This window comes from Ixodes scapularis, unplaced genomic scaffold (genome assembly GCF_016920785.2).
Source record: "Ixodes scapularis isolate PalLabHiFi unplaced genomic scaffold, ASM1692078v2 PGA_scaffold22__2_contigs__length_789307, whole genome shotgun sequence".
NCBI lineage: Eukaryota > Metazoa > Arthropoda > Arachnida > Ixodida > Ixodidae > Ixodes > Ixodes scapularis.
The window spans coordinates 477,077-497,526 of NW_024609849.1; the positions used below are offsets into that span (position 1 = coordinate 477,077).

The following is a 20,450-nucleotide window of genomic DNA, read 5'->3' on the forward strand; positions in this document are numbered from 1 at the left end:
GGCTATGCCAACGTAGCCGAACAGTAAAAAAAAATGTTATGAGGGTGTTTTTGTTAGAGTTCAGGAAAGACAAAGGCGATTCTTCAAATGAGCACTGGTCACACAGGCCGACTGGTAACATAATTAAAATAAAAGCACCGACTTCACAGAACAGGAAAAAACAATTTCACTAGACGTTTTGCCTCCCTTGCGGGAGGCATCTTCAGTAGTTACACAACAATGCCTGTGTAAGCTTCGTGGAGAGGGCCGCGTTTTTTGTTACACACGGATGTGTGTGTCCCTGCGAACAAACCACGATTCTAGGAGTTTTCGGGACCCCCATCTGTCCTCCCTCGCCAAGGTCGTCGCGGCCGGGAAGTCAAAATAATGCCCTATTGTCCACACATAGTACACCAGTTCAGACTTCAGTCGGGTCGCGTGGGATGCGCACGTGACGTCACGCTTGTGTTTACAAAGCAAATGAAAAGTTCAACCTCAAGTCAACGCTATTTATCAAATATATCTGTACTTCGTGGAGAGGGCCGCGGTTTTTCTTACACACGGACGTGTCTCTGAGAACAAACACGATTTTAGGAGATTTTCGGGACCCCCATCTTTGTCATAGGGTGACTCGTTTATCGGACTGTTCGTCGCAGCGAGAGTACAGGGAAGGATAATAATTCGGGATACGGTCCATTCGTCACATGCACACTCGTCACAGGACGATTGGTCACAGGACGATTCGTCACACAGGAACATTCGTCATAGGATGACTCGTCACGCGGCCAACCGGTCCCACAACAGTTCGTCCCCCCAAAAGTGTATTGTTCAGTTTGGTTCGGGCGGACAAAGTGGCTAACCTCATATCTTAGTATGTCTTTGACTTCTGAAAGGCGAAGAATTTGTAACAAACGTTTCAGCTTCTCGTTCGGTCCCGAACATTGAATGTTGGTTCGGCATGACAAAGTGGGTCACCTCTTATCTTAGCATGTCTTTCACTTCTCAAAGTCAAAGAATTTATAACAGACGTTTTAGCTACTGGGTCCGTCCGGAACGAAACTGAGACTGCATTCAAAAGGATAGAGGTGATCGCAACAGAGAGAGGTAGTGTCATGATGCTGCACGAGCGGTACTCGTACACATTCAGCAGAAAGAATTCCGATACTTATTGGTTTTGTCAAATAGAGGTAGCGGACATTTCATCGAACGCCGTTTCATCGAACGCCGTTTCATCGAATGAATGGACATTTCATCAAACGCCATTTCATCGAACGCCGTTTCATCGAATCGCTAAGGGCCGTTTCATCGAATTTTTCTGTATCGAGCTTTGGGGCATAACAGTGCTTTATAGATGTTTTACCTTACATTTGTTAAGACTAAGGTAGTCACTTGTAAAACTGTCTTTAGGGTGGAGCCAAATTACTAGAAATAAAAACCATTGGTATAAAAACAAATGGGTATGCGACTTACTGAAAAGTTTTACTCAAGTACCTGTCAGAAAGCATGACACTGGAGGTAAAGAACCGACACTTAAAACACTTTTGAATGTCTGTGTCGTTTTTTTTTTTTTACCGGCTGTCCGGGGGTTTTGGTAATGTGCCATTCACACCAGCTCATTTGCACACTTACGCTTAGTTGAAGGTTTATTCACGAAAAGCATTTAACTGCCAGGGCAGCACGCTTATAGTAAAACGATACTCTGCCAGGAGAGCACACGAAATAAAATATAATGGTACTCTGATTATCAGCTTTATGCTCAGATTAAACGTTTCTGTTTTTTTTTTACTTTTCAAACTCTACAGAGTCAAAAGCTGAACAGTGTCAGCGATCATGGTTTCGGGCTACACCTGGACTGGAACCACCTCCCCTTCACTGTCAACTTTATTACCGACCCTTTTGCCTATGAATCATCTTCAGGACGCTTTCTTAGGAAAGCCAACCCGCGCCAGACAATAGTAAAGCCCTGGGTGTACTCTGTCACCCAAGAAGACAGAACCCTTTCGGATCCTCACATAACCCAATGTTACAGGTACAGGCTGTCAAACAATAAAACACACCCGCTTCCCAGAAAGCACATCGTGCTTTCTGTTTTTTTTTTTTGTCTCATTTTTAATTGTTTTATGTAACATGGAGAGGGGTCATTGTTTCATGGACGCTTTCTTTTCGAAGCAGGACATGTTCACAATGGAACTTATCTCGTCACTGCATACTGTGATTTAAAAAAAGGAAGAATTAAATGACATTGTGTATAAAAATAAAAATAAATTGCAAAAATATTGCAGGCTGTAACAGCGTTCGATGAAAAGGCGTTCGATGAAATGGCGTTCGATGAAACGGCGTTCGATGAAACGGCTTCGATGAAACGACGTTTGATAAAACGGCGTTCGACGAAATGTCCGGACCCAGTCAAATATGTGTATGCAAGGCAAAACTACTGATTTGGCTGCCAGTCGGATTATTACTCGTTCAAACCAGCAACTGAGATCAACCTGCTGAAGACCCGTAATATAATGAGAGGAAAGGAGGATGAGTATTTGAGATCAGTTTTTCTAACCATTGGTTTATGTGACAGTAGAAAATCGTGAAACTCCTCATCAGGGAATGTGGGCAGACTCGGTCGATGTGACCAATTGCCCGCATGACGAGTCATCCTGTGACGAATGTTCCTATGTAACGAATCGTCCTGTGACAAATCGTCCTGTGACGAGTGCGCATGTGACGAATCGTCCTCATCCCAATAATTCATACCCTATATCGTGCAGAAGAGAAGAATATAAAAAAAAAGAAAAGAAAACGAAGCGAAAATTTTGATTTCCCTTCTTGTGGACAGGGCATTGTAGGTGAACGTGGCTTCCTTGTTTGATTCGCCAAAGTAGCAACAAAGCGGCATTTTACGATCGAGCGAGCACAGTCGGAAACACTGCCCAAAATAATTTTATAGGGAGTTTCACGGCTTTCCACTGCGACATAAGCACGTGGATAGAAAAACAAATATTGACAACAATAAATGTCGAATATTTTTGGCAGGCTCACACCTGGTTTTTCTTCATAATTTGATGACTCATATGTTGATTTCGTTTGCGGAACCGTACTTCTGACCGGCAATTTTATTGCGTACATGAAGCTTTTGCGTGCGATCCACTAAAGTTAATTATTTTTGGGGTGTCCAAGTTGAAGCGGTGCGTGTTATTTTTCGATCTCTGTCCGAATGATACAAAGTTTCACGTTTTCACCCTGTGAGTGAAGTGAGTTGGTCAGTGCTAGCATCCAAGGCTAACTTCGAACTCTAATTTGGAAATAATGTCGTTGTTGCCGCATCGCGAACAAAGATATATCTTATCACTGTAGCAAAATAATGTGGCAGGATTTGTGCTCTTGTTATGATCGTGTACCATTGTAGTCGACGTCATCCCAGCACGGCGTATTGTTTTTGTATTCGGTCCAGCCCTGCAAACCACACTTAAGAAAAAAATGAAAGTTTGCACCTTGTTTGTTAAATTTTTTGTTATACTGCAGAAACACATTGCGCCCCGTGTTTTTGAAGGCAAGGTAGACGGTGGTGACGGTGAGGTGACCGACCCCCATGTCAGCCGGCGTCTCGCTCGACCTCCTCGGAGGACAGGTCGTTTTTACTGGTGACTGGTGCATACGTGGAGCAACTCCGCGCGCATTGCGTTCTTCATCTCAGAGAACGCAATACATGACTCAGCTCTATCTCGTCATCGCTCCAAAATGACAAGTGGAATTCGCAACTGTAGTCGGTGACAGGTCAAGAACGAAGTGGGAGCTCCTCCCAGCCTGTTCCACTTCAGCGGAGCGAACGGGGGAGAGGAGGTCGCCCCCTCTCCAGCGTTCGCAAATGGCGAATTTTAGTTTATTAGGCCATTAACTGTCAATTGACGTTCGTTCGTTTACGTCCGCCGCAGCCGACAATGTTATCCCCGGGAATACCAAAAGTATAATTTCTTTCAGCAAAAAAAACAAAACAAAACAAAACATAATAATAAAACGCCCGGTATATTACAGCTTTGACAACGCTTCACGTGTGTGAGGTTCGATGACCGACAGAGAACCACCGCTGGCCGTGCTCCCGAAGCGGGGAAGTGCAATTTATGGAGACCGATCATATTATCAGAAAGGTGCAGACTAGGGAGCCTTCATGTGCGCGAAGCGCACATGGAGGCACTCTAATGCTGACAATCCAGGAAAAGTATTCTTGCAACTATGAAGTTCCAGTTGTACTTACACATGCATTATCGTCAAATTTGACGGAGTTCCTTCCAACACTAAAGAGTTGTCAAGAGTGAAGATTATAAAGGAGAATATCAGCAGGAATCTATTGTCTGTTTACTGAAAACAAAACAAGCATCAGAAAAACGCATTTGGGCGGCCGGGGCGGCCAGAAACACGGACTGCGCGCACCCGAATGGGAGGACACTCCTGGCAATTTGTTTTCAGAGCCACGGTATGCCGGCTGCCGGCCAAATAGTCACTTTAATTCTATTATGGCTTTCGAAACGTAAATACACGCTCGAGAATTTTCAACAATATCACGCGAGCGCCGACCGGCCTGTAGATCAGCGCATCGTCACGGCGCGAAGTAGCCATATCAATGACAGTACGCGCGTGCGCAGAAGAAACGCGACCAAGTCGGCGTCGGCTGCTAAGCTGTTTCCCCAATCACGACCCACCCCTGGCGCGACGCCCACCGCTTGCTCCACCCCATAAGCAGGGGACCTAGTAATCAAAGCGACACACACGGTACGCAAACACGAACAGCAGCCAGTAGGAAGGACACCGACACGAGCTTAGTCAGCGAACGAAAAGACAGACACAAACTTCACTCTAGGCAAACAGAGCAGGGGTAGTTACAAGGATGAGAGGCGTGCGCAGACGGAGGTAAGCAGTGCACAATAAATACGCGAAAACTCGCAGCAACCGAAGAACCACGCAGCAAACACGTACGTGCACACGCACCAGAAGCACGTGCGTCACGCTGCGTATCTACGCGGAACTGGCGATTTTGGCATTTCGGTAATTTGAAACTTCGATATCGATTGCGTGAACAATTTATTCAGCAAACTGAACCGGTGGAGCCTCGCATAAAAAAAAAATCGTCTGACAATATGAAAGCGACTGAAATTCTTCCTAAAACCTATATTAGCAGAAAGTACCGTGTTATAAAGGACCTCAAGAGTTTCGAGCAAGTTTTCCAGCACGTTATTTTGCAAGAAACGGAAGAAGCCAAGTGTACAACCAGTTTCCGAAGCTGGCAACCACAGCTGGAATCAGCGCCATCCTTGGCAGTTTCCTGAACCTCGCGTAGTCACATTTCAGCCACCGCCACATAGAGGGCGCAACCAGACATCCAATTTGTGTTTTCTGTATGTTTTATGATTTTTTTTTAATAAATAGGCTCGATTGGTGAAAATGTGGGCTAATAATCAGGACCTGGAACAGTAATCTCCATTTAATACTAAAAATATCGGCCTAAATGTCTGCCAAAAAGGGTCAAAATACTCGGTTTTGACTATCAACAAATTCGTGATTTCGCCTATATTCAAACTTTTTTTATGGAAACTCAAAGGTGAAATTTAGAAAAAGGGCCTCGCTTTGCAAAGCAGAATATGTTTTTCTTTGCGGGCCTACAATTTTATTCATGTGTGCCAATCCCTAAGTGCTGTACCACTGTACTACCAAATGAAGTTTGCCAAAATTAACGGTTTTTGTCACTTTTCACGTGAGCATTCCGAAAAAAGTTTAAGCCATATTACAATGAAATTTAGCGTAACTCTTTCTACCATAATTACAAACTGATGTAAAAAGTTTCAAATAAAATGACCGAGTAGGCGCCCAAAACTTCGCGACTGAAGTGCTTCCGCAAAGTCAATTTTTCTAAAGTAAATATCTGTCAAAATAAAATAAAAAACGAAAAAAGGGCCTCCGTTGACAATGAACGCACTCTTCTTCTATAACATTCTAAAATTTGAAATAAATTTCTCCAATTGTGCACCCTGTACCACTGTACTACGAAACCATGTTTTGCCGAAAAGGCCAATTTTCGCGGGTGCCCACTGAATTAGCGTTTTGCACTAGGGAAACAAATCCTACATCAGAGGAAAGATAATGTTGTACAGGACAAGGTGATATATAACACATAATTTTAGAAAGCTTGAACACGCCACAATCGCATTTTGAAAACGTGCGGAAAGCGTCATATGTCATGGCCGCCGTGGGACCGCAGCCTTAACACTTTTAGACTGTATTGGTTATCTTTTCTTTCTTTGGCTTCGCTTCTTGTCGGGTGCGTCCTTCGCGCACGACTTGATTGACAGCCTCTCTCTCGCGTTCTTTGTCTGCTTTTAGCTTTTATTTTTGATCTCTTCTTTCCTGCCTCGCAGCAGGGACTGCTCTTTGTGCAAATCCTAACTGATAGCTTCCCTCCGGCGTTTTGTTTTTCTATTCTTTATTCTCGCCAGGTCTGCCCCTCGCGCGGGGCCCCTTCTGCTTTGGCAAAACAGTCTCCCCGCGCGCTGTCCCGCTCTGGCGCCGTGCCATTTTTTTTTTTTATATTTATGTTGATTCTTCTCTCGCTGGCAAGGAATAACCTTACTGAGTCAGGGTTTCGAATAATAAATTCGGAATTCTTTTTTTTTTCTTTTTAATGGGCAGGAACTAACCTCGCCCAGCCGTGAAAAGGTTTCGAATGATAGATTCGGAAGCTAGTAAACCCTAGGCATGCCAAGGGTCAGGCATTGTCAGAAAATGCCATACAAGTAATTTCTACCTTTGCGTTTGGTGAGCCACGCGTTAAATCGCGTGGGTCACTCAGCCAAACACAGGCAGAGAATGTCATTCCGTAGCACTCTGCGGAATGTCCCTTATGCATACAATAGGCTCGACCGCCCCTGTTGAGGGAACGGAATCTATTAATGTTCCCCCCAATCCTTTCGCAACGCCGTGTTGTGTATACATGCCGCAGAGAGATGCTCGCCGACCCATTGCACTTTGGCTCGGAATACTGGGAAACTTGGTGTTGGTGTGACTGGTGACAGTGCTTGGAAATTCGGACACCGCGTGCCGAACCCGATTCGTTCACCCTGGACTCTGTGAAGATGTGCTACAGGCTTCTGGACAAGACACTCGGACATTTAAAGGATCTCCTTCCTTCCTCGGCTCCGCCCCCTTTTCTGCCAGCCACTTTCTGTGGCTCCTCGCGCCCCGCTTGTCGGCTTTGGCGAAACAACCCCCCTCTCTCTTTTTTTCACAATTTTTTTCTTCTATCAGCTTTTATCCCCTTCCCTTCCTCCCAATCCAACGATGACCGTTCGGCCCATGGCTGTAACTCCAACGATGGTTTTTCCTCTTTTGCAAGACTTCTCTCTCTCTCTCTCTCAAAATTTCAGGTTGCCCCAGTTGTTGTTTCGCCATCTTTTTGCGAGTAACAACGTCGATCTTCTCCCGAAGACAAGTCGCGCGAGGATGCCCCCCCAACCGAGCGGAAAAGCAGTGAAGAAGGCGGGCAAGGCACAGAAAAATGTGCGTGCCACCGACAAGAAGAAGAAGAGGCGCAAGAGGAAGGAGAGCTTCAGCATCTACATCTACAAGGTGCTCAAACAGGTCCATCCCGACACCGGAGTGTCCAGCAAGGCCATGTCGATCATGAACAGCTTCGTGAACGACATCTTCGAGCGCATCGCAGCAGAGTCGTCTCGGCTGGCTCACTACAACAAGCGCTCGACCATCACGAGTCGGGAGATCCAGACAGCTGTGAGGCTCCTGCTGCCGGGTGAACTGGCAAAGCATGCGGTGTCCGAGGGCACCAAGGCTGTCACCAAGTACACCAGTTCCAAATAACACCCAGGAGCTATCTCCCTGCTGTATGTACAAACGGCCCTTTTGAGGGCCATACTCATCCCTGCAAAACGGCCGTCTCTCGATGACTTCCAACTCCCGTGTCTCTCTTTTCAAGAAATATGTGAGTACCCAGTGCTTCTGCATCGCGCATGTTTGCAAAGAGTATGTCTTTTTTCTTGTTGTGCAGTCGAACTTGGCTTCTTGTAGCCACAGTCGGATGTCGTTAATTTTGTTTCGGTGAAAAAAAACATTGTATTTCATTGCTTTTGAGGGCACGAGTGACCTTCCTAAATATTGCACATCGCTCGCGTATGTAAAGGATATATTCGCGTGGTTTTTAGCCGTTGGGAGCCCATACTCCAAAGTGTTGTGTTTTCGAGTTGCAGCGTTTTTCTTTTTAGAGCCACGGTTGTATCAAATAACTTGCTTTTAAATTCGAGTGTTCTTATTTTAAGTTTAAAAAATGCAATGATAAACGTAGATACAGGCTTTTAATCTCGTGTGCCGCGAAAGAAAAGTGTGTACTAACAGCAGAAAAAAGAGAAACTCTTTTAAGGCGAGTACTTTTATTTTTATTTTTGCCTGATCTTAGACGATCGAATCGCGGCACGAGCGCGCGCCGGACTCTACAGCTTCACATGTTTCCCTCTCTAACGCAACGAAAAATATTTTTACGCATATCGAAATATATATTTTCCGAAAGCTAATGAACTTCTCCAATAGGTGTAGGAAGCGTTTGATTTTAAACAGAGTTATTTTTGTTCATATATTGATCTAACCACTTACTTGGAAGCCAAATCTAGTTTTCGGGCGCTCTGGGTGGCTGGTCGATTTAAGTTTAAAAAAAGCTAGATAAAGACTCTTAATTTTGTGTGCCGCTAGAGAAAAGTGTGCGTTAAAAGCACAGAAAAAGAGATTTTTCTAAAGCGAGTAGTTCTTTTTATTTCTAATTTTTGCCTGATCCTAGACGATCGAATCGCGGCTCGAGCGCGCGCCGGACTCTACAACTTCACCTGTTTCACTCTCTAACGCAACGAAAAATATTTTTACGCATATCGAAGTATATATTTTCTGAAAGCTAATAAACTTCTTCAATAGGTGTAAAAAGCATTTGAATTGAAACGGAGTTATTCTTCTTCATATTTCGATCTAACCGCTTACTTGGAAGCCGAAACTAGTTTTCGGGCGCTAAGAGCGGCTGGTCGATTTAAGCTTAAAAAAGGTAATAAAAAACGTAGCTACAGATTCTTAATTTCGTGTGCCGCTAAAAAAAGGTGTGCGCTAAGAGCACAGAAAGAGAGACTCTTCTAAAGCGAGTAGTTTTTTTTTTATTTTTAATTTTTGCCTGATCTTGGACGATCGAATTCCGGCCCGAGCGCGAAGCCGGCCCTACGGCTTCGCCTGTTTCGCTCTCTAACGCAACGAAAAATATCTTTACGCTTACCGAAGTGTATATTTTCTGAAAGCTAATGAAATTCTTCGGTAGGTGTAAAAAGCATTTGAATTTAGACGAAATTGTTTTATTACTTTACTTCATTTGCGCGATTCGCGGCAGCGGCACGAACTGGCCGCTTTCGGGTGGCAGGTTTTGCTTCTTAACAGACCGAAGGCTTGGTAAAAAGTTTTTCAGTATCAAATTTTCTGCCAGCCAAAAAGACTTTTCGTCCCGTGTAATGAGCACTTAAAACCGGACCCTTTTATATAAGTCAATATTTTGATCAAACTGTGTTCTTGGGTGACCCAACTTGCTGTCGACCCGGCTCACCATGGCGGTGAATTGCACTGCGCGCTTAAAAACGCCAGTGATAAGAAACTTTAATTTTTGTGTGCCGTGAGAAGAGTGTGTCTTGTACAAGTTCCGATGAATAGATTGCTCGAACGTTTATAAAACTCTTTTTTATTCGCATGTGAAAACGGGCCCTTGACTAGCTGCATCGGTGCAAAGCTCGGCACTCCTGAGTTGACATGTTTCTCCCATTGACTTAGCGAAAACGAATCTTAATCCCGCTAAAATATATATCTCCTGGAACCTAGAAAAAACAATGTTTTGCACATACAACTATGAAGACTCAAAACGGGCGAGGTGTATGAATGCCTTTGCTAAAGCCATGCATTTCATCAACACACGCTTGCTTCCAGTGCGCAGCCACCTGTCGGCCACAATACGAAGCTGCAGGACTGCTCCCATTCGTCGGCGGGAGAGGAGGAGGCCGTCGTGGGTTCACTTGGTCGGACCCGTAGAGCATTGCCGCCAGTCTTTGTTGAAGTAGGCGAACGGTGCGGTCGTGTTTTCCGTCCCTGTTTTTGCAGCAAACATGTCTGGAAGAGGCAAGGGCGGCAAGGGCCTGGGCAAGGGTGGTGCCAAGCGCCATCGCAAGGTTCTTCGCGATAACATCCAGGGGATCACCAAGCCTGCAATCCGTCGCCTAGCCCGCCGCGGTGGTGTCAAGCGCATTTCCGGCCTCATCTATGAAGAGACCCGCGGCGTCCTCAAGGTCTTCCTGGAGAACGTCATTCGCGATGCCGTCACCTACACCGAGCACGCCAAGAGGAAGACCGTGACGGCCATGGATGTGGTGTACGCCCTCAAGAGGCAAGGCCGTACCCTCTATGGTTTCGGTGGTTAACAGCCGTCTCGCCGTCGGACACACATCGAAAACGGCCCTTTTCAGGGCCAAACCAGTACCGATCTATCTTGGAAACGGGTTTTCATTCCAACGCCTCCCTCCCGTGTCTCTCTGTAATCCTGAAAACAAGCACTGCTTTGGGTGAGTGATTCCTCTTTTGTCATGAGTGTTGTTTTGCCGCGGGTCTCTACCATTTTGTGCGCCACAGCCGAGTGTACCAATCTTCTCAGGCAGCAGTCGAACATTCGTTGCCCTAGTACCTGCCATCGGCCATACCATGCTGAATACGCCGGTTCTCGTCCGATCACCGAAGCTAAGCAGCATCGGGCTCCGTCAGTACTTGGGAGGGTGACCACCTGGGAACACGGAGTGCTGATGGCATTTTTCATTTTTTTTTCTGCTCTCTTGGAGGGTTGTGTCCTTTTGTACCAGTTCTTATATTTTCTGAAAGCTAATGAACTTCTCTAATAGGTGTAAAAATTATTTGAATTTAAACGGAGTTATTCTTCTTCATATTTTGATCTAACCACTTACTTGGAAGGCAAAACAAGTTTTCGGGCGCTCTGGGTGGATGGTCGATTTGAGTTTAAAAAGGTAATAATAAACGCAGATGCAGATTCTTAATTTTGTGTGCCGCTAAAAAAACGTGTGCGCTAAGAGCACAGAAAAAGAGACTCTTCTGAAGCGAGTAGTTCTTTTTATCTTTAATTTTTGCCTGATCTTGGACGATCGAATCGCGGCTCGAGCGCGCGCCGGACTCTACAGCTTGACCTGTTTCACTCTCTAACGCAACGAAAAATATTTTTACGCATAGCGAAGTATATATTTTCCGAAAGCTAATGAACTTCTCTAATAGGTGTCAAAATTATTTGAATTTAAACGGAGTTATTCTTCTTCATATTTCGATCTAACCACTTACTTGGAAGGCAAAACAAGTTTTCGGGCGCTCTGGGTGGATGGTCGATTTGAGTTTAAAAAGGTAATAATAAACGCAGATGCAGAATCTTAATTTTGTGTGCTGGTCAAAAAACGTGTGCGCTAAGAGCACAGAAAAAGAGACTCTTCTGAAGCGAGTAGTTCTTTTTATCTTTAATTTTTGCCTGATCTTGGACGATCGAATCGCGGCTCGAGCGCGCGCCGGACTCTACAGCTTGACCTGTTTCACTCTCTAACGCAACGAAAAATATTTTTACGCATAGCGAAGTATATATTTTCCGAAAGCTAATGAACTTCTCTAATAGGTGTCAAAATTATTTGAATTTAAACGGAGTTATTCTTCTTCATATTTCGATCTAACCACTTACTTGGAAGGCAAAACAAGTTTTCGGGCGCTCTGGGTGGATGGTCGATTTGAGTTTAAAAAGGTAATAATAAACGCAGATGCAGATTCTTAATTTTGTGTGCCGCTCAAAAAACGTGTGCGCTAAGAGCACAGAAAAAGAGACTCTTCTGAAGCGAGTAGTTCTTTTTATCTTTAATTTTTGCCTGATCTTGGACGATCGAATCGCGGCTCGAGCGCGCGCCGGACTCTACAGCTTGACCTGTTTCACTCTCTAACGCAACGAAAAATATTTTTACGCATAGCGAAGTATATATTTTCCGAAAGCTAATGAACTTCTCTAATAGGTGTCAAAATTATTTGAATTTAAACGGAGTTATTCTTCTTCATATTTTGATCTAACCACTTACTTGGAAGGCAAAACAAGTTTTCGGGCGCTCTGGGTGGATGGTCGATTTGAGTTTAAAAAGGTAATAATAAACGCAGATGCAGATTCTTAATTTTGTGTGCCGCTAAAAAAACGTGTGCGCTAAGAGCACAGAAAAAGAGACTCTTCTGAAGCGAGTAGTTCTTTTTATCTTTAATTTTTGCCTGATCTTGGACGATCGAATCGCGGCTCGAGCGCGCGCCGGACTCTACAGCTTGACCTGTTTCACTCTCTAACGCAACGAAAAATATTTTTACGCATAGCGAAGTATATATTTTCCGAAAGCTAATGAACTTCTCTAATAGGTGTCAAAATTATTTGAATTTAAACGGAGTTATTCTTCTTCATATTTCGATCTAACCACTTACTTGGAAGGCAAAACAAGTTTTCGGGCGCTCTGGGTGGATGGTCGATTTGAGTTTAAAAAGGTAATAATAAACGCAGATGCAGATTCTTAATTTTGTGTGCCGCTCAAAAAACGTGTGCGCTAAGAGCACAGAAAAAGAGACTCTTCTGAAGCGAGTAGTTCTTTTTATCTTTAATTTTTGCCTGATCTTGGACGATCGAATCGCGGCTCGAGCGCGCGCCGGACTCTACAGCTTGACCTGTTTCACTCTCTAACGCAACGAAAAATATTTTTACGCATAGCGAAGTATATATTTTCCGAAAGCTAATGAACTTCTCTAATAGGTGTCAAAATTATTTGAATTTAAACGGAGTTATTCTTCTTCATATTTCGATCTAACCACTTACTTGGAAGGCAAAACAAGTTTTCGGGCGCTCTGGGTGGATGGTCGATTTGAGTTTAAAAAGGTAATAATAAACGCAGATGCAGATTCTTAATTTTGTGTGCCGCTCAAAAAACGTGTGCGCTAAGAGCACAGAAAAAGAGACTCTTCTGAAGCGAGTAGTTCTTTTTATCTTTAATTTTTGCCTGATCTTGGACGATCGAATCGCGGCTCGAGCGCGCGCCGGACTCTACAGCTTGACCTGTTTCACTCTCTAACGCAACGAAAAATATTTTTACGCATAGCGAAGTATATATTTTCCGAAAGCTAATGAACTTCTCTAATAGGTGTCAAAATTATTTGAATTTAAACGGAGTTATTCTTCATATTTTGATCTAACCACTTACTTGGAAGGCAAAACAAGTTTTCGGGCGCTCTGGATGGATGGTCGATTTGAGTTTAAAAAGGTAATAATAAACGCAGATGCAGATTCTTAATTTTGTGTGCCGCTCAAAAAACGTGTGCGCTAAGAGCACAGAAAAAGCGACTCTTCTGAAGCGAGTAGTTCTTTTTATCTTTAATTTTTGCCTGATCTTGGACGATCGAATCGCGGCTCGAGCGCGCGCCGGACTCTACAGCTTGACCTGTTTCACTCTCTAACGCAACGAAAAATATTTTTACGCATAGCGAAGTATATATTTTCCGAAAGCTAATGAACTTCTCTAATAGGTGTCAAAATTATTTGAATTTAAACGGAGTTATTCTTCTTCATATTTCGATCTAACCACTTACTTGGAAGGCAAAACAAGTTTTCGGGCGCTCTGGGTGGATGGTCGATTTGAGTTTAAAAAGGTAATAATAAACGCAGATGCAGATTCTTAATTTTGTGTGCCGCTCAAAAAACGTGTGCGCTAAGAGCACAGAAAAAGAGACTCTTCTGAAGCGAGTAGTTCTTTTTATCTTTAATTTTTGCCTGATCTTGGACGATCGAATCGCGGCTCGAGCGCGCGCCGGACTCTACAGCTTGACCTGTTTCACTCTCTAACGCAACGAAAAATATTTTTACGCATAGCGAAGTATATATTTTCCGAAAGCTAATGAACTTCTCTAATAGGTGTCAAAATTATTTGAATTTAAACGGAGTTATTCTTCTTCATATTTTGATCTAACCACTTACTTGGAAGGCAAAACAAGTTTTCGGGCGCTCTGGGTGGATGGTCGATTTGAGTTTAAAAAGGTAATAATAAACGCAGATGCAGATTCTTAATTTTGTGTGCCGCTCAAAAAACGTGTGCGCTAAGAGCACAGAAAAAGAGACTCTTCTGAAGCGAGTAGTTCTTTTTATCGTTAATTTTTGCCTGATCTTGGACGATCGAATCGCGGCTCGAGCGCGCGCCGGACTCTACAGCTTGACCTGTTTCACTCTCTAACGCAACGAAAAATATTTTTACGCATAGCGAAGTATATATTTTCCGAAAGCTAATGAACTTCTCTAATAGGTGTCAAAATTATTTGAATTTAAACGGAGTTATTCTTCATATTTTGATCTAACCACTTACTTGGAAGGCAAAACAAGTTTTCGGGCGCTCTGGATGGATGGTCGATTTGAGTTTAAAAAGGTAATAATAAACGCAGATGCAGATTCTTAATTTTGTGTGCCGCTCAAAAAACGTGTGCGCTAAGAGCACAGAAAAAGAGACTCTTCTGAAGCGAGTAGTTCTTTTTATCTTTAATTTTTGCCTGATCTTGGACGATCGAATCGCGGCTCGAGCGCGCGCCGGACTCTACAGCTTGACCTGTTTCACTCTCTAACGCAACGAAAAATATTTTTACGCATAGCGAAGTATATATTTTCCGAAAGCTAATGAACTTCTCTAATAGGTGTCAAAATTATTTGAATTTAAACGGAGTTATTCTTCTTCATATTTTGATCTAACCACTTACTTGGAAGGCAAAACAAGTTTTCGGGCGCTCTGGGTGGATGGTCGATTTGAGTTTAAAAAGGTAATAATAAACGCAGATGCAGATTCTTAATTTTGTGTGCCGCTCAAAAAACGTGTGCGCTAAGAGCACAGAAAAAGAGACTCTTCTGAAGCGAGTAGTTCTTTTTATCTTTAATTTTTGCCTGATCTTGGACGATCGAATCGCGGCTCGAGCGCGCGCCGGACTCTACAGCTTGACCTGTTTCACTCTCTAACGCAACGAAAAATATTTTTACGCATAGCGAAGTATATATTTTCCGAAAGCTAATGAACTTCTCTAATAGGTGTCAAAATTATTTGAATTTAAACGGAGTTATTCTTCATATTTTGATCTAACCACTTACTTGGAAGGCAAAACAAGTTTTCGGGCGCTCTGGATGGATGGTCGATTTGAGTTTAAAAAGGTAATAATAAACGCAGATGCAGATTCTTAATTTTGTGTGCCGCTCAAAAAACGTGTGCGCTAAGAGCACAGAAAAAGAGACTCTTCTGAAGCGAGTAGTTCTTTTTATCTTTAATTTTTGCCTGATCTTGGACGATCGAATCGCGGCTCGAGCGCGCGCCGGACTCTACAGCTTGACCTGTTTCACTCTCTAACGCAACGAAAAATATTTTTACGCATAGCGAAGTATATATTTTCCGAAAGCTAATGAACTTCTCTAATAGGTGTCAAAATTATTTGAATTTAAACGGAGTTATTCTTCTTCATATTTCGATCTAACCACTTACTTGGAAGGCAAAACAAGTTTTCGGGCGCTCTGGGTGGATGGTCGATTTGAGTTTAAAAAGGTAATAATAAACGCAGATGCAGATTCTTAATTTTGTGTGCCGCTCAAAAAACGTGTGCGCTAAGAGCACAGAAAAAGAGACTCTTCTGAAGCGAGTAGTTCTTTTTATCTTTAATTTTTGCCTGATCTTGGACGATCGAATCGCGGCTCGAGCGCGCGCCGGACTCTACAGCTTGACCTGTTTCACTCTCTAACGCAACGAAAAATATTTTTACGCATAGCGAAGTATATATTTTCCGAAAGCTAATGAACTTCTCTAATAGGTGTCAAAATTATTTGAATTTAAACGGAGTTATTCTTCATATTTTGATCTAACCACTTACTTGGAAGGCAAAACAAGTTTTCGGGCGCTCTGGATGGATGGTCGATTTGAGTTTAAAAAGGTAATAATAAACGCAGATGCAGATTCTTAATTTTGTGTGCCGCTCAAAAAACGTGTGCGCTAAGAGCACAGAAAAAGAGACTCTTCTGAAGCGAGTAGTTCTTTTTATCTTTAATTTTTGCCTGATCTTGGACGATCGAATCGCGGCTCGAGCGCGCGCCGGACTCTACAGCTTGACCTGTTTCACTCTCTAACGCAACGAAAAATATTTTTACGCATAGCGAAGTATATATTTTCCGAAAGCTAATGAACTTCTCTAATAGGTGTCAAAATTATTTGAATTTAAACGGAGTTATTCTTCTTCATATTTTGATCTAACCACTTACTTGGAAGGCAAAACAAGTTTTCGGGCGCTCTGGGTGGATGGTCGATTTGAGTTTAAAAAGGTAATAATAAACGCAGATGCAGATTCTTAATTTTGTGTGCCGCTCAAAAAACGTGTGCGCTAAGAGCACAGAAAAAGAGACTCTTCTGAAGCGAGTAGTTCTTTTTATCTTTAATTTTTGCCTGATCTTGGACGATCGAATCGCGGCTCGAGCGCGCGCCGGACTCTACAGCTTGACCTGTTTCACTCTCTAACGCAACGAAAAATATTTTTACGCATAGCGAAGTATATATTTTCCGAAAGCTAATGAACTTCTCTAATAGGTGTCAAAATTATTTGAATTTAAACGGAGTTATTTTTCATATTTTGATCTAACCACTTACTTGGAAGGCAAAACAAGTTTTCGGGCGCTCTGGATGGATGGTCGATTTGAGTTTAAAAAGGTAATAATAAACGCAGATGCAGATTCTTAATTTTGTGTGCCGCTCAAAAAACGTGTGCGCTAAGAGCACAGAAAAAGAGACTCTTCTGAAGCGAGTAGTTCTTTTTATCTTTAATTTTTGCCTGATCTTGGACGATCGAATCGCGGCTCGAGCGCGCGCCGGACTCTACAGCTTGACCTGTTTCACTCTCTAACGCAACGAAAAATATTTTTACGCATAGCGAAGTATATATTTTCCGAAAGCTAATGAACTTCTCTAATAGGTGTCAAAATTATTTGAATTTAAACGGAGTTATTCTTCTTCATATTTTGATCTAACCACTTACTTGGAAGGCAAAACAAGTTTTCGGGCGCTCTGGGTGGATGGTCGATTTGAGTTTAAAAAGGTAATAATAAACGCAGATGCAGATTCTTAATTTTGTGTGCCGCTCAAAAAACGTGTGCGCTAAGAGCACAGAAAAAGAGACTCTTCTGAAGCGAGTAGTTCTTTTTATCTTTAATTTTTGCCTGATCTTGGACGATCGAATCGCGGCTCGAGCGCGCGCCGGACTCTACAGCTTGACCTGTTTCACTCTCTAACGCAACGAAAAATATTTTTACGCATAGCGAAGTATATATTTTCCGAAAGCTAATGAACTTCTCTAATAGGTGTCAAAATTATTTGAATTTAAACGGAGTTATTCTTCTTCATATTTCGATCTAACCACTTACTTGGAAGGCAAAACAAGTTTTCGGGCGCTCTGGGTGGATGGTCGATTTGAGTTTAAAAAGGTAATAATAAACGCAGATGCAGATTCTTAATTTTGTGTGCCGCTCAAAAAACGTGTGCGCTAAGAGCACAGAAAAAGAGACTCTTCTGAAGCGAGTAGTTCTTTTTATCTTTAATTTTTGCCTGATCTTGGACGATCGAATCGCGGCTCGAGCGCGCGCCGGACTCTACAGCTTGACCTGTTTCACTCTCTAACGCAACGAAAAATATTTTTACGCATAGCGAAGTATATATTTTCCGAAAGCTAATGAACTTCTCTAATAGGTGTCAAAATTATTTGAATTTAAACGGAGTTATTCTTCATATTTTGATCTAACCACTTACTTGGAAGGCAAAACAAGTTTTCGGGCGCTCTGGGTGGATGGTCGATTTGAGTTTAAGAAGGTAATAATAAACGCAGATGCAGATTCTTAATTTTGTGTGCCGCTCAAAAAACGTGTGCGCTAAGAGCACAGAAAAAGAGACTCTTCTGAAGCGAGTAGTTCTTTTTATCTTTAATTTTTGCCTGATCTTGGACGATCGAATCGCGGCTCGAGCGCGCGCCGGACTCTACAGCTTGACCTGTTTCACTCTCTAACGCAACGAAAAATATTTTTACGCATAGCGAAGTATATATTTTCCGAAAGCTAATGAACTTCTCTAATAGGTGTCAAAATTATTTGAATTTAAACGGAGTTATTCTTCATATTTTGATCTAACCACTTACTTGGAAGGCAAAACAAGTTTTCGGGCGCTCTGGATGGATGGTCGATTTGAGTTTAAAAAGGTAATAATAAACGCAGATGCAGATTCTTAATTTTGTGTGCCGCTCAAAAAACGTGTGCGCTAAGAGCACAGAAAAAGAGACTCTTCTGAAGCGAGTAGTTCTTTTTATCTTTAATTTTTGCCTGATCTTGGACGATCGAATCGCGGCTCGAGCGCGCGCCGGACTCTACAGCTTGACCTGTTTCACTCTCTAACGCAACGAAAAATATTTTTACGCATAGCGAAGTATATATTTTCCGAAAGCTAATGAACTTCTCTAATAGGTGTCAAAATTATTTGAATTTAAACGGAGTTATTCTTCTTCATATTTTGATCTAACCACTTACTTGGAAGGCAAAACAAGTTTTCGGGCGCTCTGGGTGGATGGTCGATTTGAGTTTAAAAAGGTAATAATAAACGCAGATGCAGATTCTTAATTTTGTGTGCCGCTCAAAAAACGTGTGCGCTAAGAGCACAGAAAAAGAGACTCTTCTGAAGCGAGTAGTTCTTTTTATCTTTAATTTTTGCCTGATCTTGGACGATCGAATCGCGGCTCGAGCGCGCGCCGGACTCTACAGCTTGACCTGTTTCACTCTCTAACGCAACGAAAAATATTTTTACGCATAGCGAAGTATATATTTTCCGAAAGCTAATGAACTTCTCTAATAGGTGTAAAAATTATTTGAATTTAAACGGAGTTATTTTTCTTCATATTTCGATCTAACCTCTTACTTGGAAGCCAAAACTAGTTTTCAAGCGGTCAGGGCGGCTGGTCGATTTAAGTTTAAAAGAGGTAGTAATAAACGTAGATACAGATTCTTAATTTCGTGTGCCGCGAAAAAAAAGGTGTGCGCTAAGAGGACAGAAAAAAAGACTGTTCTAAAGCGAGTAGTTTTTTTTTTGTTTTTATTTTCGCCTGATCTTAGGCGATCGAATCGCGGCTCGAGCGTGAAGCGGGCCTCCACGACTTCACGAGTACCACACACAAAGATAAAATGCTGCTAACAGGGGAACAAACAATAATATAACACCAAGTATGCCTCGTGCACATTGAAAAAGAGCAGGAATCAGCTTACCGAGGCTGGAACAGAGAGGTGGCGAGAGACACGGGAGCTGCATGCCACGCAAGTGCATATCCCCCGATATGCAAACGAATTATGGCCCTGATGAGGGCCGTTTTGTTTTTCGCTCTGGATATCCAGGAGAAGACCTATTTCTTGGAGGAAGCCTTCTTTGCAGCCGGCTTCTTGGCAGGGGTCTTTTTTGCTGCCTTGGGTTTCTTGGGGCTCTTAGGTGCTGCAGCCTTCTTCTCTGCCTTTGGCTTTTTCGGCTTGGCCGACTTGGGCTTGGCCGACTTGGCCCTCTTTGCGGGCGACTTCTTGGCAGTCCCGGGCTTCTTCTTCCTGGCCGCACCGGCAGTTGCCGAGGCTGGGCGCTTCTTTGCAGCACCGGCCTCCTTTTTGGGCTTCCTAGCAGCAGGTGAGGGCTTGTCGGACTTGGCTGACAGCTTGAACGATCCGGTAGCTCCCTTGCCCTTGGTCTGCACCAATGCTCCCGCAGCCACGGCAGACTTGAGATACTTGCGGATGAAAGGAGACAGCTTCTCGACGTCCACCTTGTAGTTGGCAGACATGTATTTCTTGATGGCTTGTAGAGATGAACCACCACGTTCCTTAAGCGCACTGATGGATGCTGTCACCATTGCGGACACCTTGGGATGCGTTGGCACGGCCTTTGCCTTTCCCTTGGACACTTTCGTGGAAGCCTTTTTGGGGCTCTTGAGGGCAGCGGGGGCCGCGACCCCAGCAGGAGCGGACACTTCTTCGGACATGACCCACTCTAATCGTAAGCAGAGAGAGACTGAAAAAAAAACCGTCTAGAACAAGCGCTCATTGGCCGAGAGAGGCGAGCGCGAACCTCCGGGAGAAGCCCTTCGAAGGTGACGAATGTTTGTAACCATGCCGTTTCTAAAATAACAAAGTTTGGAGTCTAATTTTTGCTCGATTCTGTGCTCTAATATAGGTTCCACATTATCCTCACAAGTCTGAGTTACTTCGATCGAGAAAAATTATTTTACGGAGCCAAGCGCATAGGCCCTCACAAGAAAGTCGCCCAAAACAG

At 43.3% G+C, this 20,450-nt stretch overlaps 3 protein-coding genes and 1 non-coding gene across 4 annotated transcripts; 3 read left to right on the forward strand and 1 right to left on the reverse strand.

Annotated features, from left to right (window-relative positions):
* The first annotated feature begins 7,388 nt into the window (after nt 1-7,388).
* LOC120837248 (histone H2B) lies at nt 7,389-7,836 on the forward strand. The gene has a single exon (XM_040206493.2). The coding sequence runs from the start codon at nt 7,462-7,464 to the stop codon at nt 7,834-7,836; it is 375 nt and encodes a 124-aa protein (XP_040062427.1). The 5' UTR covers nt 7,389-7,461.
* Nucleotides 7,837-9,951: 2,115 nt separating this feature from the next.
* Nucleotides 9,952-10,520, forward strand: LOC120847618 (histone H4). Its single transcript, XM_042291151.1, has one exon. The coding sequence runs from the start codon at nt 10,152-10,154 to the stop codon at nt 10,461-10,463; it is 312 nt and encodes a 103-aa protein (XP_042147085.1). The 5' UTR covers nt 9,952-10,151; the 3' UTR covers nt 10,464-10,520.
* A 205-nt stretch (nt 10,521-10,725) lies between these two features.
* On the forward strand, nt 10,726-10,844 carry LOC120837274. The gene has a single exon (XR_005714838.1). It is a non-coding gene; the product is annotated as a 5S ribosomal RNA (ribosomal RNA).
* An 8,638-nt stretch (nt 10,845-19,482) lies between these two features.
* LOC115321495 (histone H1-III) lies at nt 19,483-20,421 on the reverse strand. Its single transcript, XM_029981715.3, has one exon. The coding sequence runs from the start codon at nt 20,158-20,160 to the stop codon at nt 19,540-19,542; it is 621 nt and encodes a 206-aa protein (XP_029837575.1). The 5' UTR covers nt 20,161-20,421; the 3' UTR covers nt 19,483-19,539.
* Between the last annotated feature and the right edge of the window lie 29 nt (nt 20,422-20,450).